This window comes from Fukomys damarensis, unplaced genomic scaffold (genome assembly GCF_012274545.1).
Source record: "Fukomys damarensis isolate Sample0158 unplaced genomic scaffold, DMR_v1.0_HiC HiC_scaffold_17, whole genome shotgun sequence".
In the NCBI taxonomy this organism is placed as follows: domain Eukaryota; kingdom Metazoa; phylum Chordata; class Mammalia; order Rodentia; family Bathyergidae; genus Fukomys; species Fukomys damarensis.
Genome location: NW_022900929.1, coordinates 31,762,170 through 31,774,674, shown reverse-complemented (window position 1 = coordinate 31,774,674; position 12,505 = coordinate 31,762,170). Strand labels below are relative to the sequence as shown.

At 43.9% G+C, this 12,505-nt stretch overlaps 1 protein-coding gene across 2 annotated transcripts; it reads right to left on the bottom strand.

Moving 5' to 3' along the window:
- Positions 1-1,218: 1,218 nt before the first annotated feature.
- On the bottom strand, positions 1,219-10,713 carry Patl2 (PAT1 homolog 2). 2 transcript variants are annotated; one of them, XM_010624866.1, is made up of 16 exons: positions 10,644-10,713; positions 10,406-10,496; positions 9,631-9,815; positions 8,987-9,067; positions 8,059-8,168; positions 7,586-7,654; positions 7,210-7,351; positions 5,703-5,820; positions 5,507-5,604; positions 5,065-5,118; positions 4,835-4,965; positions 4,316-4,475; positions 3,700-3,840; positions 2,619-2,716; positions 1,959-2,108; positions 1,219-1,367 (listed from the first exon to the last, which is right to left on the bottom strand). In XM_010624866.1, exons 1-16 carry the CDS (start codon positions 10,680-10,682, stop codon positions 1,358-1,360), a joined length of 1,677 nt encoding a protein of 558 aa, XP_010623168.1. In that variant the 5' UTR covers positions 10,683-10,713; the 3' UTR covers positions 1,219-1,357. The 2 variants fall into 2 exon arrangements, with proteins under 2 accessions (XP_010623168.1, XP_010623169.1); XM_010624867.1 differs by lacking the exon at positions 3,700-3,840.
- Positions 10,714-12,505: the final 1,792 nt, after the last annotated feature.

Below are 12,505 nucleotides of genomic sequence, written 5' to 3'. Positions count from 1 at the left end.
TGTCGGCCCCTCCCCGCCTGCCGCTCCTCCCGGAACCCAGGGCACCGAGCATGCGCGTGCGGAGCAAGCTCAGCGCTCCCTCGGGACTCCGCCCCCAGCGCCCTACGTCGTCTCTGCTCCTTGACTTCCCTAATGGTTCTGCTAAGCTAAAGCTGCCCCTCACCCCATTAGCCACTCAGGAGTATGTGAAGGCCTAGTCTAGCGGGTGCTCTCGCTTTGTCACCGGTTGCTTTCTTAGTTCGGCTGCTCCTCCTTTGTGGAAATTGGCTCCTGCCTTCTTAGCTTCTTGTGGTGTTCACAGGTTAGGGAGTGGTGCCACTTACTTGGTAGCAAGAACCAAGCCTTCCAGTATTGAGCCATCATAGAGGTTTTGACCCGAATGTTGAGGTCAATACCCATTGTAACAGGCAGAGAGATGGAATAGTAAGAGGTAGAGATGGTGGAGCACCTATTACCTCTTTTCTCAGAAAAGTGATGTCCAGGATTGTCAGCAGAGAGGAGTGGCAGGGTGAGGAGAGAGGTGTTGGGCAGCAATGTGTTAGGTGCTTTAACATTCTTCCCTCCATTCCGAAGGGTTCAGCTTAATGTAGTCCCTATGACCTGCCTTCTCACACAAGTCAGTCTGAAGTCCTCTCCACTCCAGTCACTCTAATCACCCGTAATATTTATCACTACTTGACATTTTGTGGTCCGTTCCTGACCAGCCAGAACATAAGAGCAATGGCTTTCTGTTGCTCCTTACTGTTACCTCTTGTCTAAAAAGGTGCCTTGGGCCGAGAACTTAGCTCAGTGGTTCTGCCAACTGCCTCCCAGGGACAAGGTCCTAAATTTGATCCCCGGTACAAAAATAGATAAATTAATAGAAAGGTGCCTGGATCATAAAAGGTATCCTAGTTGATAAGTACATAACCTTATTTATAAAAAATGAAATTAAACATTTCCTATCCTGGAGGAGATATTTATATCCAGTGCATAGAGTATTTTCTTTATATAAAAACTGGCAAACCCGCAGCATTGTCCCAGGTTAAACTTTTGTTATATATAACAAGAGCCTGACCCCTTATAAAGATATCTTAACACGTTCACTCATAATGTTTTAGTTTCAAAATTTACAAATTTCAACACATCATTTGATTACCTCTTTAATTATCTTATTAATCCATGCTTCATTTTTAGGAACATTTAGATTTTAAGAAAGGAAATGAAAATATTTGGGGCAGAGCTTTCCAATATCCCAAGGCATGAGAAATATCTTCAGATTGTCTGGATTGCTGTAGAGTACTCATATAATTTTTTGTCTGATGATTAAGCCACCTACATACTGGTAGAGGTATTCCAAAACAAACTGACCAGTTGATTAGACACCCCTACAAAGAAAATAGATGTTAACTGCAACAATTTCATTTTATAAATATTTGTTGTTTAATACCTGGCTCTTTCTAGACAGTAAAACTTGAGGCCAGAGTTAACCTGTATGTTATTTATGTTTGAATCCTGTAATAGTTGTTCCTCAGATATTTCTTGAATGAATAATTCATTATTTTCAAGTCAATGCTTGCCTTCAATAGGTCTATAAATAACCAAATACCTAAGAATAAATTAAAAGGTTTGGCTGAAGAAATAGGCAGTAGGGTTCAAACCTATGTCAGATTATTCAGTAAATGCCAGTGTGTCTTGACGTACTTTGAAAGCGCATTATCCTCCATGTTCTTAGTTTAACATGTTTGAGATAGGGCCGTAATTCATATATTTCACTGCTGGGCAGCTTGAACCATCAGTGGTACTTGCATGACTGTCCCAGTTCTGACACCAGTGTACAAAGTGCCCAATGGGCCAATCATGCATATACTACCGGTGGTTCAAGCCAGAGAAACCTGTTAAAAGAAGTGGTTCAGTGAATGACATATTCTAGATTGGGCTTGAACAGGGGCTGTGACTTTCTTTCTGCCATCACTTACTCCATTCTGGTCTCCAGCTGCTGAACCAGTTGTTTGTCCATGAGGCGACAGAATAGGGGAAGCAGATTGCTGGGGACGGTTAGGGGTTCTGCCAGGAAGGCTATAGGCATTCGAGCTATCTCCTGGGCAATCAGAACTACCATGTCTGTCCTAAGGGACAGGGAAGAAGAAACACAGTCAGAGTCTTCATATTTATACAAGAAACACACTCACTTGGGCCAAGGTTCAGTATTATCTTTCCACCACTATTATCACAACCACCAAACCCCAGGTAGCAAAAGATGACAATTGCACATTTGGTATGTGCCAGACAATGCTTAAATTTTACATATCTTCTTTTGTGCTCAATCTGAATAACTCTCAGGGATCAGTATCATCACTAAAGAAACAGTAAGGAATTGTATTGTTGACAAGTGATAGATCTAGAACTCAAATGTAGGTCTGTGACTCTAAAACTTATCCCCTGAAGTACTGTTACATTGCTTCCTATGGAAGATCAACACTCTAGGGTACTATAAGAAAACAAAAACAAAACCAGCCATAATCCTGATATTTCTTTCTGGGCCTAACCATCTCCCTAATAATGGAAATGCCACTCATTAAATAGCTCGCCTGGTTCACATCCCTGAAATACTATTGACAGAGCCTTTATGATCTTACCAAGCTGTGTGATCCTTGTTGGGTTCCTTTAGAGAAGAATCCAGGGACACCAGCTGCTCCCCGTGACTCAGCAGGGCATAGAGCAAAGATATTCCAAACTGCAAGTGATATACATAGTGCAGAACAAAATGAGTTCACTTTAGGCATTTAGGGCTTTCTTAGTTCTGGTATCTTCCTAACTAGAGGGCAGATTAACATTTATGGACGGAGACCAATAACCACAGGAGCTGTCAGGTTTTACACTGACTAGCCAATGAACTTTCACTTTCCCTAAAGAATCACTGCTCTGAAGTTTACACAGACCTCTCTTTGAGAGCTGATTAAATGTACCCGCCTGTGCTCCAACCCAGAATCTGTGTATAGATCAGGTATTGGTCCAGAAATTAGATGCAGGTAGTCTGTGGATACCACAGAAAAAAAAGCACTGTAAGCAAAAACCTTCAGTATGGGGTACACAAGATAATACATAAGAATGTTGGAAGACTATCAGAACTTTCACATCTAGAATGTGATCTAGAGTCACATCATTTTAAACTTTCTTGTATTTGTTATAAACCTATTATTATTACAGTGTTTTATGTGATTTATAAACACATGCATGGTATGGTTCAGAATTTCTTACTAGAAGGCACACAAATAAAAAATTGGGGACATCTGCTCTAGAGGCTCACACTAGCAGCAGTAGGAGAGAGCTTGTTACAAAAGCAGATAGAGTTGGGCGTGATGGTGCATCCCTGTAATCCCAGTACCCTTGGGGGCCGAGGCATGGGGATCATAGTTTTGAGTCCAGCCCAGGCAACTTAGTGAGAACCTGTTTCAAAATAAAAGAGCTGAAGGTGTAGCTCAGTGTAAAGACCCAAGTAGCAAACCACAGTACCACAAGGTTGAGCGGGGAGCCCCTTCTGATTGACTCTTTGGGTATGGGACCAAGGAACTGATGTCAAGTAAGCTCTCCAGGTGATCTTATAGAAGTTCAGAAGCACTACAGAAGATAAGATTTGTGGAGAGAGAACATTCTCTTACTCCCCACTAGTGACTCAGAAACCATCTAGGGAAAAGAAAAGCCTCCTAGATATGTTACCTGGTTCTGAAGTACCACAGTGACTGGGTGCTCTGAGGAGCCAGGTGCTAGCAATATTAACCCCTGAAGTCCTTGGAGAAGTTTGTGGAAGGTCAAATGACTGATACATTTTCCCAGAGGCTTCAACAACATGTGCAGGGCCTGAAAAAGACCAGGAAGCTCTTCTCCCAAAGTTCACTGTAACTTCACTTCCTCCTGCCTTGCATACAGCCCTGTCCATTTCTGGGAACTGCTTTTGGCTTTTTCCTGGTTAGGTTACTTCCTGGGCCTTTCCGCTGATTACTCTCCTTCTCTAACTTTGGGTCCTGCAGCACTCACCCATTCTATGAAGCCTTCCCGTAAGGCCTCAAAACTTATGGGGGTGAGGGGGTAGGCTTGTTTTCTCTCAAACATTCACAGCACAAACCTATTTTCTTTTGCTCATCATACTTGATGATTTACTTTTTGGGTAGTAGTTTGTTCTGTAACCAACTTCCTCACTTGAGAGTAGTGGGCTGGCCCTGCTCACTGTCAGGCAGGCATTTTGCTGGCAATTCCAGGGGGTAGAGAATGGAGGAGAGGCAAGACCCCTAACCCATTCAGAAGAACATCTTTTTCTACACTGAACTCATGGTACCTGGTCAGTCCCATCCCTCCGGATCAGGAGGGGCAGATGCTGGGTGACAATCACAAGAAGGCTAACAGCCTGGTCAGGTAGCAGAAAGGGCAGCAGCCGGGCCACCAAGGTTTTCCCTTTCCTCACAGAGAGCACCTGTAGGAAGCTATCCGCTGTCTCCCTGCAGAGGGAGAGAAGAGAGCACTTTCAGAGTTTAGAACACAAAAGAGAGCCATAAACCAGGTATGTTGGTGCTTTTCTATAATCTCAGCACTCTGGGAGGCTGAGATAGGAGGATCACAAGTTTGAGCCCAGTCTGGGCAAGCTAGTGAGATCTTGTTTCAAAATAAAAAATATAAAGGGTTGGAATGTAGCTCAGTGTAGAGCACTCCTGGGTTTGATCTCCAGTACAAAGAGAGAAAGGCAGGGAAGAAGAAGGGATGGAAGAGAGCATGAGAGTGCTACATGCTAGGAAGGAGGGATAGCATCAAGATCAATAATTTTGCTGATCCTTCCTTCCTGGGACTCTCCCATGCTCACTCTAGGTTGCTCTGCTCCTGGGTCTTTAAGGCTTGGAAGAGCTTCTCAATCTGGTTGTTCTGCTGCCCAGAGTGGCAGGTCTGTGGAAGTCCCTTCTGGCCCTCTTCTATCTCTAGTAACTGCAGGAACATCTGGGAATTTGAGAGTGGAAAAATAAGAGGCAACTTTGAGCACTCTCCCATTCTCAAAGGTAAGTCAGGAACTCCTCCCCCCAGGAATTGATATCTCACCCTCTCAATCTTGCATAATACCCGAAGCTTCTGACTGCTTGCAGCTGCTGGATCCTAGGAGAAGAGAGTCTATGGAGCCTGGCGTGGTGGCTCTCACCAGTAATCTCAGCATTTGGGAGACTGAGGCAGAAGGATGACCACAAGTTTCATGTCAGCCTGGGCTACATAGTGAGTTCAAGGCCAGCGTGAACTACATAGTGAGACCCTGTCTGAGAAATCTGGGGGGGAAAAAAAAGTGTCTCTGGCCATCAGCCACAATGCCACGACAGCAGCCCAGGCTTCACATTAGGTAAGCTTTGAACTAGAAAGATTAGACACAGCCTGATTTTGCTGCTTCCTCACTCTTACGTTGCAATCTGAACCCAAACATGAAGATGTTCTAGATCCTTCTTTGAAACAGGAGAGGGTGGAAAAAAGGTTCGTGGGAAAGTAATGTTCCTACCTGCTCTTGAGTTCCATGAGATACAGCATCAATAGCTCGGCGAGGACTAAAACATGTTGAGACAGCCACCTGGCCCAGGGAGCCTTCAATACGAACCACTGTAGGAAAGGAATTAGAAGAGACAGATTCCTCTCCCCTTTCCACCCACTACCCAACCAGATGTCCAGCCCAAATCAGTAGACCAGCCCAGTCCTACCTGATTCATAAGTCTCTGCCTTCTGAATATAAGGTGTCACCAACTTTGGAGACCGAACCCTGTTCCTTTGTCCACGTAGTTCTTCATTTGCCTCCTTCTCTAGCTTCTCATAATATTTCTGAGAATCCAAGGAACAATGACAACAGCAAAAAAACTATGTTCATCTTTTGAATTTAGAATTAAGATTCTTAAGTATAACCTCTCAGTGCATCCTTTCCTACAGCAATCTTTCTGGAAGTGACCCTAGTACCTCGGCCTTCCTTGAAGCTGTTCTAAAGAGTTAAGCTCTGTGCTGGCTGTTTTGGGATTCTTGAAACAATACTTGACAAGCTAGGTAACAGTACCAGATCTGATGATGGGGCAGAGAGCAAAGTGGAGAGCCAGAAGGATCACTTGTCCCAGTCTCTGCAAGCTTCTGGCATTCTTTGTTCCAAGCTCATGTGTTACACAGCATCTGTGCTCTTCCTCACTGTAACCTGTGGTCCCACCTGCACCTTCCTAAACCAAAGTTTATCTGATGATCTGAGGACCATCGGCAGCTCAGAGTCCAGAATAAGCACTATAGATGTGTTTGTCAGTTGGCTATTGGACCAATTGTATAAATTTTTGGATTTGCTCAGTAGCTCTCACATCTTAAAACAAGTTGAAGAATCCTAAATTAAAATAACTAAAAAGTTATGATTATGAGTTAGGGGGGAAAGAAAAGAATAGGATTTTTCATTTAGGAGCACTGCCCAAAAAAAGTGAGTACAAAATTTTCACTTTCAATGATCCTGGCAAAAAGGGGAGGGTTTAAATTAGTGGAAAGAAAAGAAAGTAATGTAAATGGAAAGGAAGTAAAGGGGAGAATATTGATAGGAAGCTCATAGATGTTTGGTAACTCATGGAAAAAGTATACAAAGACTTGCCCCATGATAAAAGGGAGACAGGAAGCAGGGGAGAATGAGTTAAAATGTCTGTCAGTATTTCTTTAATTCAACAAATTGAATCTCACAATTTAAGATCCTTGTTTATGTTTAACTTTGCTTTTTTGATACAGGGTCTTACTTTACAGCTCAGGCTGGCCTTAAACTCACAATAATCCCGATTCAGCTCCCAAATGCTGGGATTACAGGCATGCACTACCACACCTGGCAAGATCTCTGTGTTTTAGATCTAAAAAAATAGAAGAGTGTTTGCAACAAGATATTTCTAAGACTCCTGAAAGTGTACAAACTTGGGAAAGTTCATATTTCCAAGGTGCATAGGGGAATTTCTTAGCAAAGTATGGAGACAAAGCCTAAGTGTTCAGGAAATCATAAATAATCCCATTTGGCTTAAGTGTAGACTAGAAAATAAAGAACTTGGGATGTCAATTCTAGCAATGACCCTTGTCCTGTAGTGACTGTCTCTCCCACCCAAATAGATACAGGTTTTATGAGTTAAAGAGAGGATCAGAGAAGGCTCCAAAAGTCTCAGCCGCTTTGGCCCCATAATTCAAAGCTGCCACAAATGCCTGGGGACTCACCTGATAGTAATAATCATCCAGATGTGGGTTTTTGCTCTGCAGCTGAGCTATCAGCACTTTTATCACCCACTCCTTCTCTTTTCGGGTCATGATGTTAGCATAAGGGTCTGGCTGCTGAAACCAAGTCTTCTTGGCTGTGGGACTTTAAACCAGGAGGAACACCCCTTTAGGCCTAACCACCCCGGCCACACTGAAATTCCCAAGGAGTGGTGAGCAGGCAGAAGAGACCTCTGGTCGTGATGGGCAAGAGTGCGGTGTTGGACAACAGCCTCAGATGGTGCCACCTGTGCAGGGGACTGGGGCAGATGTCTGGCCACTAGGCAGTACCCAGCCTGTGCGAGGCACCCCTGGAGCTTGTTCATCATTGTGGCTTTACCTTGGTGTTTGACTCTGCTGCTGCTGCTGCAGGATCCTTTGGTGCTGAGGGTGGAGCTGGGTCAGATGGCTGAAAAATAATCTAAGCTCCAATGGATGTTTAAGAGCCTATTTGTTTATCCCCCTCCTATCAAACAATAGGAAATGGCACAGTTCTAACTCTCCACCCTCAAGATGTATTTTTCTGCAATTTGGCTGCAGAAAATCTTGCAACAGTAGGAAAACTTTGGCCTGGTTGTCAGTTTTGTCAACTGACAACTTGAAGCTGACTTCAAATCTTTAATCTCCCTGTGGCTCCATTTCTTCATCCGTGAGGGAGAAGAGATTATACTATACTTCAAATTTTTGTATTAGGTTCCTGTGTTTTTCTGTAGTAACGGTTAGTGGCTCTCATCCTCTTTCAGCCACCAGCTCCTGAGGCCTCTAGAAAGAACTAAACCTGTCAGTGTAATTCCTGGCACCCTGAACCAGTACCTGAGCCTAGAAGGCCACGAGGGTAATTGGTTGCAGAAGAAAGATGAGTCTATCAGGGGCTGTTGAGGTCCAAAATGCCGAGCTGGAGAGCTGGTGCTGGGAAATGTAGGCTGGAAAGAAATTGGTGACAGTACAGGGACTGAGAGAGGAATTCGAAGGTGGTTGGAGGAGCATCTGCCAAGAGAACCTGCTCAAGTTCAGTTTCTGTCCTGCCTGTACACTGCCACCTGCCTTTTCCCTTTAAAAAACTTCCCCCCAAATTTTCTGTGTTGGGGATCCTTCAAGCTAGCTGTGAGGGCATCAGACAGTGGTTCCCGGCTTTTTCACCAGTATTGTCACCTCCTAGAAATCGGGTCATAGGTCCCTGAGAGTATGGGGGGATGTATGCTTTTCAACATCTCTAGTTCTTCTCTCTGTAACTAAGTCTTCTCTCAGGCTCTGTGTCTTTAGCCACCAAGGCAACACTCTTTTCTGAGTCATCTGAAGACCTCATTGGAGCAGTTCTAGTTCTTCCTGCAGGATTTCCTGGTCTCTGAATCTTGCCCTCCATGCTCCCACTGTGCAGTTCTTTGAGGGAAGGTGTTCCCTCCAGCCCTAAGTTAGTACTGCTCATCTGCTGAAATCTTTCATAGGGTAGAAATGGGCTCTAATTTTTCCATATGAATGGTCAGTTACCCCCGTACCATCTTGTCCATCCGCATCATGGTTGAGCACACAATCTGGTATTTACCAATCTCTTCTACATGATGGAGCAGCTCCCATACCCACTCCTCATTTGGGGTGCTTATCTCACCAAAAGACAGCAGAGAGTAGGGAGCAGAGAGGAGGATAGAGTGAACATAATTGATGGAAACTCAGCATGGACTCAGGGATGGAGTCTTCTTTAACACCCAGTCACCTCCTCATAGGAGGACTGGAGTAGACTCACCTGCCACACAAAGTGCAAGGAGGCAGGTGACATCCCCAGCACACCAGGGGTCTTGAGTCCAGGAGAGCAGGATAGACTTTTCTGGAACAGGAAGGAGGAAAACCCACGTTCAAATGGGCCCCCGTGGTGTCTTCTACATTCACTTGTGTTCATAGGGATGTGGGAGGGGATGCAAAGCCAGTCATTTCAATACCTGGGACAATGACACCTGGCCTTCATAGCCAAAGGGACCAGGATCCCTCTTCACCCAAAAAAGCAAGACGAGTATCTTAGGAAGAGGTTGAAAGTCTGAGTCACCTCATTGCTACATGGTAGTCCTTGTCTCTCTCCACTGATTATGGACACCAAGGGAACAAATATAAGGATGGACTGCTGAAACATAGGAATTCAGGTCACTACCATTAGGGGGGCTATGCATAGCCAGGATAAGGCCTTGTTTTTAAGATGAATCAGCATCAAGAAACTATAGTGGCACTAGGAGGGAAGAGGGTCAGAGAGAGAGTCCCTAACTCAGTCTCAAGCCTGAAACAGAAAATGTTAAATTCAGAACCTTAGAAAGTGGCAGAGAAGAGAAGGGTGTTGTGCAACAGTCTGAGCTGTGGACAGTTTGGGGTCAACCCTTTTCCCAGCTCCTGCCAGGGCACCTGCATGTAATGAGTGATGTCAAGGGCAGCTGGAGCCCCAAGATCATTTTCTTCTTCATCTGGATCTGCAACCAAACATGGATCTAAATCCTCCTTCTCCTCCTCTGCTATCTTGTCTTTCTCATCTTTTCCCTTAGGAGTAGAGGGGCCACCGAACTTGCCTGGTCTTTGGTGTAAACGGAAACCTGTGGAGGAAGAAACAGGTTCCACATGATGAGCCCAGGCTAGACTGGCTGCTACTCTAACATTTCTGTTTGTCGTCAGTCTTCTCTAGAGTCACTTTTGCCCAACATCTCTGCTTTAAAGGTTTTTGGTCTCCCTACCTCATTGTGCCCTACACCATCCCCCTCTAAAGTAAATTGAACTAACAGGTGCTGAGGTTTACTTGCCACACTGCCTCCTTGATGACCTCATAGAGTGCCTTACAGGCTTTCATCTCCAGCTGCTTTCTTCCACCAAGCAGCCCCTTCTGTTGCCTCTTTAACGGCATAAGAGGCAGCTGCTCTGACTCAATTTAATCCTATGTGCCAGATACTTTACACATATCTGTCCATTGAACAGTGATTCAGTGATTCCAGCCTGTCAATGCTGTTATAATTTTACTACATAAGCAAGGAAAATAAAGTCTATTAATATGATTTCAAGTCACCCTGTGTAATGTAACTAGCAAGCGGAAGAATTTGGAATCACTTCCGCTAATCCTGGTGGCCAAGTTTATGCTGAAACAGAATGGCAGGTCTCCATATCCCTAACTTTTGGGCCAACTTGGTTATACCTTCAAGGCATTTCATCTTGGTAGGCTGGCAGTCTTCCTCTACGGCTCTGTCCTCCACTGAGAAAGCATTGTCAGCCTCTGGAAGGTAAACCTGGGGCAGGAAAGAGACTTGGAAATAAACGGCCACCCTTAGCCCCCTCTGCAGTGGGACAGAAATAAAGAACAGGGCTAGGAATCAGAAGAGAAGCACTTCTTTCATGCACAGCACCAGCCACCATCTGTGCACAATGACACCCACCACTTCACTGTTGCTGTTCTTCCTGCTTTGGGTGGCCATGGCAGTCAGGGCCTGTTTGCTCCTCTCAGCTTTAAAGAGACCCCAACTCCTCCCTGCCCTCACCTGTTAAAGGGCCAGCATTCCTCCAGCCACTGTTTTCCACATTGTTCATTGGAAGATTGTGAGATTGCATTCCATTTAATCTGTAGGTTTTGCTTCAAGAAAACTAGATAGGAAAATTCTATGTGCATCCTGATGAGATTGATTAATAACCAAATTCCTGAACATACAGGAAAGTGTTCTTCAGGCTCCCTCAAGTCAGCTGGTGCTGCTGGCCCTTCACTGGGCCACATGAGCTTAATCTGCTACCCAGTTCACTAATGAAGGACTCTTGTGAATTTAGAATCTAGATCTTCAAGGTAAAGACGCTTTTTCTTTTTTTTTTTTTCATTTATTTTTTGAAATTAATTTTACTGGTACATTTAAGGTATACAATATAAAGACATTATCCATCATTGAAAATTTGCACCTTTACATAATCCACCTTGGTAAGACAGTTTTCCCTGAGATAACACAATTAGATCTCTTTTGGAGTATTGTTGTGGAAAACTGGTCAGAAGCTCAGGAGAAAAACAAATTATCACCAACAAAACAGGTATGTTACTATTGCTTGTGCATGCATCTGAATTTCACCTAAACCCTTAGTGATCCCAGTTTCTGTGCCCACATCCTGTCTTCAGCTGACATACATATGACTTTGTAGAATTTCTGAATAAAAAGTAAGCAGATTCCTCTATATCAGAAATTAAGTTAGAAGCTTACTGTCATGGCTATAAGACCATGATTCTTGGTGTTTATAAAGGAGAATATTTATTTTAAATGTTCTTCTAGGGACCAGAGCTATATATGTAGGAGAAAAAGATTTAAGTAGCTTGATAGTGAAACATATTTCATATATCTGAATTGGGTCTAGGCCTTTTGGTAAATTTACTCAGTTGTTTATTCCAAGAACTCTTAAATAATTTACTTTGGCATTACAGAGAAAAGGGCCAAATGTGAATTTCAGTGTTACAGAAGTGATTCATTTAGGTTTTTTGAGAGACTAGGTCTTAGGGAGAGACAAGTCCTGCATGTAGATTTTCATTATGAAGGGTCTCCCTATAGGTATTAGTACCAAAGCCCTGAACTACATAGCAAAGCACATAGACTAGGGCCTGGTGATGGAGCCCTGTAATTGCAGCACTCTGGGAGCTGAGGCAGGAAGTTTGCAAATCATAGTCCAGCTTGGGCAGCTTAGCAAGACCTTGTCTCAAAATAAAACATTTAAAAAGGGCTGGGATTTAGCTCAGTGCAAAGCCCCTGGGTTCAGTCCTCAGTACCAAGGAAAGAAAAAGGATTTTGGCAAGTAACATGCTGTTTCACTGTGCCAAAAGCAAAATGTTTAATTGGAAGGTGATTTCAGATGTTTTATTGAATTTTCTAATTCTAATATTGTAAGTATTTAAATGGGAAAAATAAATGTCTCAGGCTTCAGCTCCCCCAGGAAGCCCTCTCAGATACCCTCCTCCCTTACTGGCTAGACTGAGTGATTAGTTGATCTTTTTGTATGAGTTTACCAGTCCTTATACCTTTTTCTCATTGGGCCTACCAAATTCTGATAATTTGGGATCTCCACCCACTCCCGTGTGTGCGTATGTGTGTGTGTGTGTGTGTGTGTGTGTGTCTGTCTGTCTGTCTGTCTGTTGTTGATGATTGAGTCCAGGGCTCCACATGTGCTAGGCAAGTGCCTACTACTGAACAACATTCCTGGTCCTGTAGGTCTGCTTCTATATTTGTCATCCCATGGAAGAGCAGGAGTGTCTTCTTTGTGCCCCAGAATTTAC

Excerpts from the sequence above, each read along its gene's own strand:
- Patl2 (XM_010624866.1), bottom strand. The coding sequence starts at position 10,682 with ATGGCCACCCAAAGCAGGAAGAACAGCAACAGTGAAGTG. Across the intron at positions 9,816-10,405 it reads CAAGATGAAATGCCTTGAAG|GTTTCCGTTTACACCAAAGA; the intron begins GTATAACCAAGT and ends CTTCCTCCACAG. Across the intron at positions 5,605-5,702 it reads GGCAGAGACTTATGAATCAG|TGGTTCGTATTGAAGGCTCC; the intron begins GTAGGACTGGGC and ends CCTTTCCTACAG.